The sequence below is a fragment of the Hemitrygon akajei genome, chromosome 11 (assembly GCF_048418815.1).
Source record: "Hemitrygon akajei chromosome 11, sHemAka1.3, whole genome shotgun sequence".
In the NCBI taxonomy this organism is placed as follows: domain Eukaryota; kingdom Metazoa; phylum Chordata; class Chondrichthyes; order Myliobatiformes; family Dasyatidae; genus Hemitrygon; species Hemitrygon akajei.
This window is the reverse complement of record NC_133134.1, coordinates 15,199,757-15,215,712: the sequence shown is the minus strand read 5'-3', so window position 1 is coordinate 15,215,712 and position 15,956 is coordinate 15,199,757. Positions and strand designations below refer to the sequence as shown.

Sequence of the window (15,956 nt, the reverse complement as noted above, 5' to 3'; positions counted from 1 at the left end):
CAACCTCTCAACATTTTTCATAGCTCAATATTCTAACCTCTAGTAATTACAGGCAAAACTTGCAGACTCTGTTCTCAGTGTTCATGTCACAATCTGTGTGGCTTTAACCAGTTCTCAATAAGCTTCTGCAGCACTGGCAGTCTTCTGCAGCTATAGTAAGTATTGTTTGAGAAGTTGAGCAGCTGATAAAGCGTTTGCCATGTTATATTTCGTATGCTAATTCAGGTAATGAGTACAATTAATTTCTTTTACAGATGATCCATCCAAATGTAATTGACACGTCACTCCTTTTTGTTGGAGAATCAGGGCGAAGGTTTAAATTGAAAGTTTTAGTAAAAAATATTTTTGGGTAAGGACATTAAATTCATTTTCTAATTGTGATAGAAATGAGAAGTAAATATGGTACCATTTTGAACAAAATACATATTTTAAATCATGATCCCTTTTACTGGTTAATACTTTGGACAATTTTAATTAAAGATTTTAAAGAAAATTCGAAGATTTTAAAGACTTTGCACTCTCTGTGAAGTACAAGACCGTAATTTGATATAGATACAGATGAAAGAAACTGACTCCTCTCCACTCTAGATGGAATACATGGTTGTCCCCAGGTTGCCAATTCCAACTTGATCCCTTCTCACCCCTCAAATCCTTTGAAACAATATAGGGCTTCTATTTCTGGCTTCATTACACCCCGCATTAAGAAGAGTCTCCACTGGAATGTCAGTGGTCAGCATTCATAATGGGCTTTCCAAAAGTATTTGATGAAGTTCCTCATGAGTTCTTAGTCAGAATTAGAGCTTACCAAATTGAAGGCAAATTGCTGATATGGTTAGGGGGAATGATGGGAGATAGTGAGGATAATGGTCAGACTCTTTGGTAAGAAGTGATTAATAGAATCCTATTGGATCGGTATCAGTGCCACATTTGTTCACTGTTTATAAGTAACAACTAATGGAAAAGACCATTTATACAAATTTAATTATGACTCAAATCCAGGTGGCAACTTAACCAATATAGATGAAAGTCTAAAATTAAAGGCATTCATACACAGCAGTCATTAGTTTGAAATGGTGAAAAGCAAAGAGCAGTGGAAGCTTTAAGAGATCTAGGAATCTAAGTGTGTACATCACACAAATCAGAATTATAAAGGTTTATGCTGGTGAAAGAGGTTATTTAGTGAAATGTGAATTATTGAGACAGTTCTACTTGTTCATAGTTTTAATATTGTGGGTTAAGTCCATCCGATGCTCATCCAGGTACTTTCTAAATGTGAAATGTTCTGCCTCCTTGTCAGTGAATTCCTTATCTCCGTTAGTGTTTTGGATGAATTTATCATTTCTCAACTCCTAATCTTACTTACCGGTAAATCTGTTTTTCCTAATTATTGTACTACTTGAAGACCCACATTCAGCCATTCAGAAACAGCTTCCCCTCTGCCATCACTTTTCTGACCAGTCCGTGAATGCGACCTTGTTAATCCAATATTTGCACGGCTTATTTTTTATAATTTTATATTTTGGCACTGTGTTGATACTGCCAAACAACAATTTCACGTTATATGAGTCAGTGATAATAAACCTGATTCTGATCTTCTGTTTGCTCAGGGAACTGTTTTTCCTATTTACTTTATTTACATATGTAGTTTTACCTCTCAAAAATATCCATTAGCATTTTTAAAAGAAAAACAGTTTAATTGATCACATCTCATTATTAAACAGTCCTGATAGCAATCTATAAATGCCCTCTCTAACACTCTAATTTCTTCATATGATGGTGACAATTGTACATATACACCTGCTGTGGTCTAACTTGTGTCTTAAAGCATTCTCATATGGTCACTTAGCCAAATATAATGTTTTGCCAAACACAGGATAGTTCCTTTATAGTGTTTTAACCATGTTATGAACTTAGCTGCAATCTCAACAACTTGTGACATTCATTCAAGGTCTCTCTGTTTTCTACCATTTACCATGTATTCCCTTGTTTAACTTTCCCAAGCATAATACCTTATATTTCTCTAGACCAGAGGTTCCCAACCTTTTTTATGCCATAGACCCTTACCATTAACTGCAGGTGCCGTGGACCCCAGGTTGAGAACCCCTGCTCTAAACTAAATTGCTTTAGCCACTTTACTAGCCATCTGGACTTTGCAATTACCTTCCTCACTATCATTCACAAATTCTTTATCAAATTTCCTATGTTCAAATCTGAATCATTGATGCACACCATGAAAAACTAACAAGGAGTCATGTAGAATTGCATTGCAAGCCCCTTCCTCATTACTAAATACAACAGATTTTTTATTTGTGCGTCTTTCTACTGATTTCGATTCTGCTGAATCGGTTTATTATTTTCTCTGGATCCCCTGGGTTTTTGCTTCTCTGAGTTTTGTCAAACAGCATGCTGAAATCCTTGTGGAATTTTATTTGAAACATTGCACTCGTAAAATTCAATCACATTATTCGGAAAAGACCTTCCCTAAGCAACTCCATGCTGTATTTGGTTAATTTTTTATGACCAGCAACTGAGAAAAATCAAAGGCCAAGGGAATGTTATCGTTTAAAGTTAGAGGACTAGCATGCAGAGAGATGCATTAAAACTTCCTTGAGACTTTGGTATACTGGACTGGAAGATTCTGTGGACTAATGAATATTATGCCTATTAATACACCAACACTTTTTATTCTCCTTTTATAATGTTACACAGTAGTAGAGTAAATTTTCCATTGAATCAGATTAGATTAAAGAGAATATGAGAAACGGGGTTTAAAAGGAGCATGGGAATGAAGCGCCAGTGAGCAGGGAAATAGAATTGGTTTATTATTGCCATGCGTGCAGAGATAAAGTGAAAAGCTTGTTATACAGATCAATTCATTACACTGTGCATTGAGGTAGAACAAGCTAATGCAATAACAATGCAGAATAAAGTGTAACAGCTGCAGAGAATGTGCATTGTGAGTAAACGATAAGGTGCAAGGTCATAATAAGGTACTGGGTATTGTGAGGTCAAGAGTCCATCTTATTATACTACAGAACCTTTCAGTGGTTTATGTTGTGTGCTTTCAGGCTCTTGTATCTTCTGCCCGATAGGAGGAGAAAGGATGTCCAGAGTGGTGGGGTTTTTGATATGCTGGCTGTTTTATTGGGACAAATATAGGGAACTGAACTGAAGAGCCGTATGTCAAATTATCAAAATGTCAAAAAAGAAATACAGTTGCCCCTCCTTATCCGCGAGGGATTGGTTCCGGGACCCCTCGCAGATACCAAAATTCACGGATGCTCAAGTCCCTTATTCAACCTGTCTCAATGCGGTGGACCTTAGGACCCAGCGGGACCCAAGACCTTATTTAACCTGTCTCAGTGCGGTGGACATTAGGACCCAGTGGCAGGGATCTGAATCCGCAGTGTTTCTGTTCACAAAAATAATCACGGTAACGATTGAAAATAAAGTGGAAATAAAAAAGCGATCAGAAAGAGGTGAAAAGCCATCGGTTATTGGAAAAGTGTTAGGCTACGTCGGTCAATGATCGGAACAATTTTAAAGGATAAAGTGAGAAAGGCTGTACCTCGATGAAAGCTACAATTATTACTAAGCAACGCAGTGGTTTAATTATTGGGTTTTGGGTTTTTGATCCTCCACATCAACCCGGCATGGTGGAGTGTGCACTCGTTAGCGATCTGTCACTAGATCAAGTTCAGGAACTTCCCGAGCCTGGCGCTGAAACGTACATTCTTAAATGTTTTATATGCATAGAAAAGTAAAATATATACTATATACAAATGCAAACGTTTGTCTAACTGACGCTAAATAATACTGGATGTACCTGTTCCAACTTACTTAGTAAGAGAACTTCGGATTTTTTTCGATCCCGATCCACGATAACTCACGCACATCCTCCTGTATACTTTAAATCATCTCTAGATTACTTATAATACCTAATACAATGTAAATGCTATGTAAATAGTTGTTATACTGCATTGGTTAGGGAATAATGACAAGGTAAAAAGTCTGTACATGCTCGAACAACAAGTGCTGGAAGAGCACTTCCGGGTTTTCGCGATTTGCAGTTGGTTGAATTCGCGGATAAGGCGGGCTGACTGTATCAGGCAATTGATTATCAGAGTTGTATTGAGGAATTATTAACAGTACAGATCCCTGGGTAAACTGTGTGTGGCTTTCACACCTTCCAAAGGATCTTTTGAGTGTGTTGGGAGAGTAATGTAGGCTTGCCAAATTGATACCTGGCTTCTATGAGTTAAAAACTAGGGTTCACGATAAGGAGAAGGATTACTTTTTCGCTGTTTATCCAATATTAAAGAAATGGATTGGGTAGGTAGATACTACATCTTTTTAGGAAATCTGTAACTTGAGTGGTGGGGTGGAGAAATGTCTCTACCAAAGGAGGTGTAAGCTGCTCCTTCGCTCTGCTAGCCTGCAGGTTACCCTTGGGCAAAGTGTAGCACCTGCTTTGTTTCTCCTCCTCCCTCTTCCCCCCCCCCCCCCCCCCACAACCCTTCGATCAGGGTCACGTAAAGCCATGGGAACAGATAGTGGATGGTCGTATGAGCAGCTGGTGCATATCATAAATCCTGGTTATGCGACCACTGATGCCAGGCAGACAATTTCTGGAGGGTATTGATAATGGCCGGGGGAACCCGCCTTGCTCAGACACTGCGTAGAAGAAGGCAATGGCAAACCACTTCTGTAGAAAAATTTACCAAGAACAATCATGGTCATGGATAGATTGCAATTGTCCGTATCATAAGAAATGGCACATGTTCATGATGATAATAACTAAGGGGAACATTTTAAAATTAATAGCCAGTTTTCCCTTCTGTAAATAGCTATTTCTTTCTTTATGAATCTTTTTATTAATTAAAAAAGTACATATATATAAACAAGAGGAGAATTATCTCAAATATGGATACCGATAACAATTCATTTAAAAGGTAAAATAAATATTATCAAGTTCATACATAGTATTAATCTAGTAGTATATAATAAAAAATAAGATGATCAATTCTCCTCATCATTCCATGAAAAGAAGAAAAAAGATAAAGAAACTTTTATAAATGTATATACATAAAAAAAACCACTAAACAAAAAAAAACAAAAAAAAAGAAAAAGAGAAAAAAAGGGACTGGGCAGCTCATACTGAGAGTAAAAGCAAGAAAAAGGAGAAACTTTCTGATCGAATCCAAAGTTTCAAGAAAGTAACTGGAAGAGCAATAAATCAAACCATATGAAAATATTGAATAAAAGGTCGCCAGGTTTCTTCACATTTAAAGGATGTATCAAATGTCCGACTTCTTATTTTCTCTAAACTTAAACAGGACATAATGGAGGTAAGCCAATAAAGAGCAGCAGGTGGATTAGAGTCCTTCCATTTAAGCAAAATGCCTCTCCTAGCCAATAAAGTTGTAAAAGCTATCATTCGTTGAGCGGAAACAGGAATATATCCTGCTTCAAGTGGAGTGATCCCAAAAATTGCTGTAAATAAATTCGGTTGTAGGTCCAAATTCAAGACTTTTGATAAAGTTTTAAAGACATTTTTCCAAAAATTATCTATCTTGATACAAGACCAGAACATATGAGTTAAAGTAGCCACCTCAGTATTACATCTGTCGCAAATAAAATTAATATTGGGAAAGGTACGGGCTAATTTATCCTTTGACATATGTGCCCGATATACTACCTTGAACTGTATCAAGGAATGACAGGCACAAATAGATGAAGTATTTACCAAATGAAAAATTTTATCTCATTGAGTATCTGAAAGTGACTCGAAATTCCAATTCCCACGCATCTTTAGTTTTATCGTTAGATACCATTTGCAAATTCAATAACCATTTATAAATTATAGCTGTCAGTCTTTTTTGAAATTGTTTAACCTGAAAAAGAGTATCTACTATATCGAGTGAATAAGCAGAGGGAAAATTTGTAAGTAAACTACATTAAAAGTTCCGAATTTGTAAATATCTAAAAAAGTGTGCATTAGATAAGTCATATTTGTCCACTAACTGAGTGAAAGACATTAAACAATCCCCCATAGACAAGTCTAAAAAAAGTTATTATTCCTCTGTTCTTCCAAATTAAAAAGGTCTGATCGGAAATTGATGGTTTAAAAAAATAATTAAGATGGATTTTACTAGAAAGAACAAAGTTATTAAACTCAAAAAATCTATGAAACTGAAACCAAATTCTTAATGTATGTTTAATAATGGGATTGAGGTCTCGAATACCAATCTTAGTGTAAATAGCTATTGATGGAAAATAATTTGAGTTTTTATTGTGAGAATGACTGATATTTTGTTACCCAATATATTTAAAAATAAAACATTTTTATAATAATATAATAATTATAGTATCACAAAGCTATTAGTGATATGGGGTTCAAATTATATCTGAAATAAGGTCAATTATAAGATATTGTATAATAAAATAAGGTTGGGAGCTAAATGCCCTACTAAAATGGTCTTTGGACATTTCTCTCTTAAGAAGCCCTTGTAGCCCATCAAAGCATGCAACATGTCGCAAGATTAGGAGCTTTTGAGCTAATCCATTATCTTTAAATCTCACTAACTGAGAGTCATTGGTGTTTTAAACTTTTAAGACTTCTCTGCACTGTAAAATGTAGTTCGTATTACAGTACAAATCTACTGCATATGTTTTTGGGGTATCCATCTTATGTGGATGTTTTTCCCTAAATAGAAGGGAAATTCAGTCAACGGAAGTGGATGGCCATGATCCATCAGAAGATGCAGAAGGGGCTTTAGAGCTGGCTCAGTATTTTATTAACCAAGGACCTGTGAAGGTATGTTCATAAGTCATTAAGCAAAAAACGTGGGAGTTAAGCTTAACCTGGTAGCAGCATTTCTGTCTTGATTTTATAGAATTTATATTTTCCATGTTGAAGTGTATGCAAATGTCAATAACATAACACTAATCCAAACTTCTGGACTGGCATGGGGGCCACCATCAAAGTTGTCTCCCCATCTATGTATTTATGTGGTCCAGCTGCAGAGGCCTTGATTACAGTCCCAAAACATCCAATACCAGCAGTATGGTCTGAACAGGGCAGGTCTTCCAATCTGCATTGAATAGCTCTGAAATGCTTCTGTAAGCATCAATAGAAAGGTCATGAACTTTGCTGGCTTTGAAAGTTGTGTGAATAATAGCGTTTAAATAATTCTGACAATCAGACATATAAAAATTAATAAAATTGAAATGAATCACTTTAGGAAAAGAAGTTGTTTTTAATATCAAATGAAACCTAAGAATAATTGAAGGCAATTAAAACATTAAACCAAGCCAAAGTAATTTCACGATATGAAGTTAATTTCCTCTTAGTTTCAACTTTACAATCTCAGTCAAAACTAATGTGGTTTCAATTGTGCACCATATGTAACCTGATGCAGACTCCATAACACAGATTTTAACCAACTTAAAAACAGCAAGTTCTCTGTTGAGTTTGTGGTCCTTGAGGTTTAGCAGCAGAAGAAACTAGCATATTTGCAGTTCCAAATCTGTCAACATGCCCTGGACTTGCAAATTCCACAACACGTGCAGTGGAGTCCTCAATTTACTCCTGTTTCAAAGGCCAAATGTCAGTGGTTCCATTTGGGACCATTGGTATTAGAGTAGCAGATTCCATTACAATTATTAGTTATACCTGTAGTCCAAGTAATTTTATCATCAGAGTACATGCAGTACTGTGCAAAAGTCTTAGGCACTCTAGCTATATAGCACAGTACTGTAGTAATGTTAAGTATTACACTGTACTACTGCAAAAAAACAAATTGTATGACATACATGAGTGATGATGAACTTGATTCTGATATGAATCACTATGGTGGATTGAGGTTGGGAAGGGGGCAGGGAGAGGGAAATCATGGCTGGGAAAGGGAGAAGCACCAGAGAGATGTTCTGTACTGGATAAAAAACAATTGTTTGGAATCAAATTATCTTGCCTGGTGTCTCAGGGCTGGGTGTGTCTGCACTGGCGCCACCCCCCCACCCACCCTTGGCACTCCTTCTCTGTCACCCCTCCCGCGAAGCTCCACCCTCACTGTTTCCGACATCCTTTGCTCTTGCCAGATTTATAAATTTGCTCTCTGCTTCACATTGACAAATACAGTACTGTGCAAAAATCTTAGGCACCCTAGCTATATTGTAAATGTCCCCAACTATATCTTTAAGATTCATATTCTTACAAGCATTTACAGGGAAAAAGAAATAACATAGAAGTAATGGAAAAAAATCTATTAATGAACAAAGACTGACAAATAAGCAACGTGCAAAAGAAGACCAGTTGCGCAAGCAAGCAAATAATACTGAGAACTTGAGTTGTAGAGTCCTTGAAAGTGAGTTTGTAGGTTGTGGAACCAGTTCAGTGTTGAGATGTGTGAAGTTATCCATGCTGGTTCTAGAGCCTGACAACTATAAACCACAGATGTTCTTAAAATGCTAAACTATTGGAGACATTAATCATTTCAAACAGAGCAGAGTGGCAGTTCCTGAAATTGTGACACAAGCAATTCCCCAAAAAGGTATAGTTTTATAGTAGCTGGGAAATTATTTCAGATAATTCAGCTTAAGGTTCCTTGTAAACCAAAGCCGCTGACAGATTAAGCCGGGGTGCTCAACATTGTATGATGTGCTTCCAAATAACAAATTTACAAATCAGAAAAGGTACATTGGATCCTTTATTATGAGACCAGCAAAGACAAACGACCTTGAAACGATAAAAATCTGCTGAAACTAAATGAGCAACAGAACGGTCTAGTAGCTATATCAGTGTTCCAGTGGCACAACTACCCAACAGCGTTACAATTAGTGATCTAGTTGGCAAAATAACAGTTAGTGTAACTAATTAGCATATTTAAGTGGTCTAATAACTTCCCAATTAACAAAGTTAGCATAATTAAGCATTCTAATAACATTCCAATTCGTGGTCTTCAAATAATATCATTCCCTGTGCTTAGTCACTCTCCACTAGACTAAACTAAAAGCTAACAAAATGAGAAGACGTAACTATACTCATTTTGCTTTTACCACATGACAGATTACCATAGTAAATATGCCATCAAAATACAATACAGGCAAAAAATAGGTACATAGCTCCATCAGACACAAAATAGATACAGTATGTGTCTGCTACACAGCAGTCAGCAACATTTTCGGAGGGGTTTTGATATGAAGACTGAAATAATAATACATTTAATATTACCCCCCACTCACCGCCCAGTCCCAGGGCTTCACAAAGTGGTGGCTACTGCAGACAATATAACAAGTATCCTATTTTACCTGGTACAGCACACACAAGAAAAGCTCTTTAGAAAGCATAAGGGCATACAGTTCATCATTAAGTGATGTAGAGTTTGGTATAATATTTCCATTATCAGCTCTCCTTTTCATTGGCTGGCTGGAAAACTTTCTCCGTTTTAATTTTATTTTTAAACAAACTATGATTTGCAGTTTATAACATCGTGGGTGACCCAAGCAGTTCTCAGGTTTATTATGATCATTGTCAATGTGTTTCAGAGAAATATTTGCTACTAACATTGTACTCTCAGATATGTGGTCTGTGCCATAAAAAATTATATCTAATGGTGATACTGACCTCCCAGTGTATCTGCCTAAAATGTCACAGTTTTGATGGCCTGTCTGTCGCTGATTTTGGCAGCAGATGCTGTAAGTCTGATAGCATTGTTAAATAAATATAGTGGATTTAATAAGCTCAGGTTGCAAAAAACAACTCTGCTGGATAAATGGATGAGTTTTTTTTCTTTGTATGTGTTTATTTTCAGAGCCCAGAGTGTTTGTTGCCTGTCTGTGCATAAGGGATATTACTGTTCAGCAAATGCTTTGGTTACAGATAGCTGAGCTGAGCCTGGAGAATTTCCAAGCTAAGCAGCCAATGGGAGATGATATCACGCCACAGCCCGAAGCCCAAAGACAGTGGAAAAGGTCATCAAACGAACTGAGCACAAGCTGCAGAAGGATAGATGAATCTCAAGACAGGGCATGCTTATACGGTGGCAAGTTAGTTCATGACATTTATCAATTCTTTTTTTAAAAAGTCACTTTTTTTGCTTTCCACTGAGCACCATCTGGACTGCCCTGGTCACATTATAGACAAAACCTCATACAATATCAAATTGTTTTCCCAATTTTGATTCTGTTTGTGTGTCAGTATATGTTACCACAGTGGTAAAGGGCAAGGAAGGGTATCAATTCAGTTTATAAAGGAGGATTTTGGATAACGTGTTTCTGCTAAAACCATTCTCTGATGGCGTACACAAGTATCTTATGATGCTTGTAAATAAATGCTGTGATCATTTTTCCACAGAGTGATAGGAAGTGCAAATTCTTCAGTGTTGGCTACTCACTGGTTGCCTCTCAGAAATGGACACTTCATTTATTTTGGACAGTTAACTGCAGTGATATGCACAAAGAAAAATGACTCATCTTTAGAATGTCCCAAGAAACAACACCAAGAAAACTACATCTGTAGAATTTTTGCTTGGCTAGTGCATGCTCAACCCACAGAGAAACTGCACATGGTCCATCTTTCTAAGTTCCAAGTTCTTCAAAGTCACAGAGTTACTATTGGGAATTAAACCATCTAAAACTGCACAGGAGAACATTGATGAAATTAATAAGAACATGAGCACCAATGAGATTTCTGCTCGTTGTCCAACTAGTATCAGTCCACATTATAAGATATTGATGCATCAGTTTCTGGGCTTAATGCAGAGATTCCCGCCCTTTGAAACTGATCCATACTGAGAAGTTAATTTAGTGAATAAAGCTGCCTAGTCACATACTTTTGATGAGTGTTCAATGGTTCTAGGCCTGTACTTGCCAGAGTTTAGAAGAATTAGGGGGATATCTCATTGAAACCCATCAAAAATTGAAAGCCCTCGATAAAGTGGACTTGGAGAAAGTGTTTCCAATAATGGTGGAGTCTAGGGCCAGAGAGCACAGCTTTAGAATACAAGAATATGAGTTACTTTAGAGAGGAGATGAGGAGGAATTTCTTTAGCCAGGGGGTGGTGAATCTGTGGAATTCATTGCCAGAAGCCTGCTATGGAGGTCAAGTCATTGAGTATATTTAATGCAGAGGCTGATAGGTTCAACTTAATTTATTTTTATAGATTAGTAATTGTGTCAAAGATTATGGGGTGAAGACAGGAAAATGGAATTGAGAGGGAAAATAAATCAACCATGATTGAATGGTGAAGCAGACTCGATGGGCCAAATGGCCTGATTCTGCTCCTATGTCTTATGATTTTATGGTGCTGTAACCAATTTGCTGCAAATTTGCTTAGTTGTGTATCTAAAATACCAAGCAGAATTTATAGACCAGTGAGTCTTACCTCAGTGGTTGGTAAGTTGATGGAGAAGATCCTAAGAGGCAGGATTTATGAACATTTGGAGAGGTATAATATGATCAGGAGTAGTCAGCATGGCTTTGTCAGAGGCAGGTCGTGCCTTACGAGCCTGATTGAATTTTTTGAGGATGTGACTAAACACATTGATGAAGGTAGAGCAGTAGATCAAGTCAAGTCAACTTTTATTGTCATTTTGACCATAACTGCTGGTACAGTGCATAGTAAAAATGAGACAATGTTTTTCAGGACCATGGTTTACATGACACAGTACAAAAAACTAGACTGAACTACATAATAAAAAAAAACACAGAGAAAGCTACACTAGACTACAGACCTACACTGGACTGCATAAAGTGCACAAAAACAGTGCAGGCATTACAATAAATAATAAACAGGACAGTAGGGCAAGGTGTCAGTCCAGGCTTCGGGTATTGAGGAGTCTGATAGCTTGGGGGAAGAAACTGTTATATAGTCTGGTCGTAAGAGCCCGAATGCTTCGGAGCCTTTTCCTAGACGGCAGGAGGGAGAAGAGTTTGTATGAGGGGTGCGTGGGGTCCTTCATAATGCTGTTTCCTTTGCGGATGCAGCGTGTAGTGTAAATGTCCGTGATGGCAGGAAGAGAGATCCCGATGATCTTCTCAGCTGACCTCACTATCCGCTGCAGGGTCTTGCAATCCGAGATGTAGTGTATATGGATTTCAGCAAGGCATTTGATAAGGTACCCCATGCAAAGCTTATTGAGAAAGTAAAGGGGCATGGGATCCAAGGGGCCATTGCTTTGTGGATCCAGAACTGGCTTGCCCACCGAAGGCAAAGAGTAGTTGTAGACAGGTCATATTCTGCATGGAGGTCATTGACCAGTGGTGTGCCTCAGGGATCTGTTCTGGGACCCTTACTCTTCGTGATTTTTATAAATGACCTGGATGAGGAAGTGGAGGGATGGGTTTGTAAGTTTGCTGATGACACAAAGGTTGGGGGTGTTGTGGATAGTGTGGAGGGCTGTCAGAGGTTACAGCAGGACACTGATAGGATGCAAAACTGGGCTGAGAAGTGGCAGATGGAGTTCAACCCAGATAAGTGTGAAGTGGTTCATTTGGTAGGTCAAATATGATGGCAGCATATAGTATTAACAGTAAGACTGTTGGCAGTGTGGAGGATCAGAGGGATCTTGGGGTCCGAGTCCGTAGGACACTCAAAGCAGCTGAACAGGTTGACTCTGTGGTTAAGAAGGCGTACAGTGTATTGGCCTTCATCAATCATGGAATGGAATTTAGGAGCTGAGAGGTAATGTTGCAGCAATATAGGACCCTGGTCAGACCCACTTGGAGTACTGTGCTCAGTTCTGGTCACCTCACTACAGGAAGGATGTGGAAGCCATAGAAAGGATGCAGAGGAGATTTACAAGGATGTTGCCTGGATTGGAGAGCATGCCTTATGAGAATATGTTGAGTGAACTCAGCCTTTTCTCCTTGTAGTGACGGAGGATGAGAGGTGACCTGATAGAGGTGTACAAGATGATGAGAGGCATTGATCGTGTGGATCGTCAGAGGCTTTTTCCCAGGGCTGAAATGGTTGCCATAAGAGGACAACAAAGAGGACTTTGTGGGCCAAAGGGCCTGTATTGCGCTGTAGGTTTTCGATGTTTCTATGTAATTTTAATCATTTATCATCAGGCATATCAAATAGCAGAATTCATAACTCCCAAGTGACCCTGTATACTGTAGTCCCCCTCCCAAGCTTCTCCCAGTACAATAATTAATGTGCTGTATTTTCTTATAATAAATAATGTATGCTATATTTTCTTATAATAAATATGTAGTAAATTCAGGCAATCTGCAATTTGTTTTGTTCACTGGTGCTTAGTAATTATAGGTGTTGGTATTAATCAGTGTTAAATCATTTAAAATCTGATGGGAACATTTTATGCTCCATTAATATAATTTATGATTTTCTATTTCAATAAGATATCTGCTCAGAATATATTAATTAATCTATTATTCTGATTTTAGTGTAATTTGTATCGCAAAGCAATGTTTCAGTAAGAAAGTGTAGTGAGAAGTACAGCGTACAAAATGTTATTTAGATCCTGAAAAAGATCAAAATCACTTTACTGGCTGTCTATTCATTCTATTGGGTTGACGCCTGTGATGTGTCTGGTTTGTAATTGACAACGTAAAACAAAAAATTACAGCAATTAAATTTGAGAAGTTTGATATATGGCCACAGTATTCAGAATGGATACAGTTTTGTTGAGACAAAGCCTAGATTCTCAAGGCAAAGCACATAACTTCTTCATGTAATTTTTTTAAGAAATGGAACATTTATATGAAATGAGTGTATTTTTTGTTTTTGTCCTCTAGTTTACCAAAACAATTGTGTATAGCTGATGGTAAGGTAGTGGTATTAGGTACAAAGAAGGCTATGAGGTCTATGACATGCCAGGAAGCATGGCATCAAATTGAATGTGAAACAGACAAGGAGGTAAGAGATTTGTTTGCAATTATTTGTTGCGATTTCTGCATATGAAGAAAACAATATAAATGGCTGAGATGCAGTTGCAAGGAAATGTTTGTGAGCCCTTTGCATTTACCTAGTTTTCTGCATTAATTACTCATAAAATGTAGTCTGATCTTTATCTAAGTCACAATAATAGACAAGCACAATCTGCCTAAGCAAATAACACAATTACACTTCTTTTTGTCAATACCGTGTGCACCATTTAAACAATCACAGTTTAGGTCCAAAAGAGAATGTGAACCTCTAGGGTAATGTTTTGTATAAAAGCTATTTGGAATCAGGTGTTGTAATCAATGAGTTGAGATTGGAGATCTGGGTTGCAGAGGTGCCCTGCCCTATAAAACAGACACACAAAGTCACTGACAGAGCCTGCACTCCTCAGGAAAGATTTGTTTATGTGCACTATGGCTCAATCAAAACAACTTTTCAGAGGACCTTAGAAGAATTGTAGAGATGCATGAAGCTGGAAAAGGCAACAAAAGCATTTCTAAAGACCTGAATAGTCATCAATTCACAGTAAGAGAAATTGTCTACAAATGGAGGAAATTCAGTACTGTTGCTATGCTCCCTAGGAGTGGATATTCTGCAAAGATCACACCAAGAGCACAATGTGCAATACTGACGGAGGTGAAAAAGAACCCAAGGGTCACAGCAAAATACCTGCAAAAATTTCTAGAATTTACTGAAGTCTCTGTTTAAGTGCCCACACTATAAGAAAAGCACTGAACAAGAATGGTGTTCATGGAAGGTCACTGCATAGGAAACCACTGCTTTCCAAAAAAAACATTGCTATACATCTCAGGTTTGCAAAAGACCACCTGAACGTTCCACAATGCTTCTGAGACAGTGTCCTCTGGACAGATGAGACAGGAGTTGAAGTTTTTGGCAGAAATGCACACCGCTGTGTTTGAAGGAAAAGGGCACTGCACACCAACACCTCATCCCAACTGTGAAGCATGGTGGAAGGAGCATCATGGTTTGGGGCTGCTTTGCTGCCTCAGGGCCTGGACAGCTTGCAATCGTTGAGGAAACAATGAATTCAAAACCGTATCAAGACACTTGACAGAAAATTGTCAGGGTAGCAGTCTGTCACCTGAAGCTTAATCAAAGTTGGATGATGCAACAAAACGGTGATCCAAAACACGAGTAAATCAACAACAGAATGGTTTAAAAAGCTGAAAATTTGTGTTTTGGAATGGCCAAGTCCGAGTCCAGACCTTAACCAATTGAGATGCTGTGGCATAACCTGAAGAGGGCTGTTCATGCAAGGTATCCCAGAAATAATTGATGGAGTGGTCTAAAATTCCCCCTCACCATTGTGCAAGTCTGATCAGCAGCTACAGCAAACATTAGGTGGAGGTCATTGCTGCCAAAGAAGGTTCTACCAGTTATTAAACACAAGGGTTCACATACTTTTTCCAGCCTGGATTGTGAATGCTTAAACAGTGTGTTCAATAAAGTCACGAAAATTATAATTGTTTGTGTGTTATTAGCTTAGGCAGATCATGTTTGTCTATTATTGTGACTTAGATGAAGATCAGACCACATTTTATGAGTAATAAATGCAGAAAACCAAGTAATTGTGAAGTGTTCACAAACTCTTTCTTGCAACTGTATGTTGGCCCTCTCTTTTGAACCAAGCAACAGATAAAACCAACAAGAATTACTTTAAACTCTTCATTCATGTGTATACTGCATTCATTCACAGCACTGGCTGCATTAACATTGAGCTAGAATGGCAAGTTCAGTTTAAAATGTTTCATTCTTTTTAGTTGTATTTCTCCTCAAAAAGAAAGCATTTACAAAAATAAGTTTTGCGTGATTATCAATCAACTTTCAATGGCATTGCACAACAGTCCTGCCCAAGTACTGTACAGTACTGATGTTAAATATGGTGAAAAGGAAGGTGGGATTAATGGACCAGGGCAGGAACTGGCAGTGGATAAGAGTAGAGAGGAAACTGCCATGGTATAGACCAGAAGGTGGAAATAAGAGAGGATGAGAACTAGATGACCTGAAAACCAAGAAGTTAATTAATTG

General features: G+C 37.8%; 1 protein-coding gene across 4 annotated transcripts in view; it reads left to right on the top strand.

The window, feature by feature from the left end:
- Window positions 1-15,956, top strand: part of LOC140735331 (RNA exonuclease 5-like) — a 57,643-nt gene that overhangs the window by 23,643 nt on the left and 18,044 nt on the right. For all 4 annotated transcript variants that reach the window (XM_073060254.1, XM_073060252.1, XM_073060253.1 and 1 more), the window contains 4 exons: window positions 255-349; window positions 6,715-6,817; window positions 9,881-10,047; window positions 13,760-13,880. In XM_073060254.1, coding sequence (XP_072916355.1) covers window positions 255-349; window positions 6,715-6,817; window positions 9,881-10,047; window positions 13,760-13,880 — 486 coding nt within the window. The remainder of the gene's footprint in view (window positions 1-254; window positions 350-6,714; window positions 6,818-9,880; window positions 10,048-13,759; window positions 13,881-15,956) is intronic.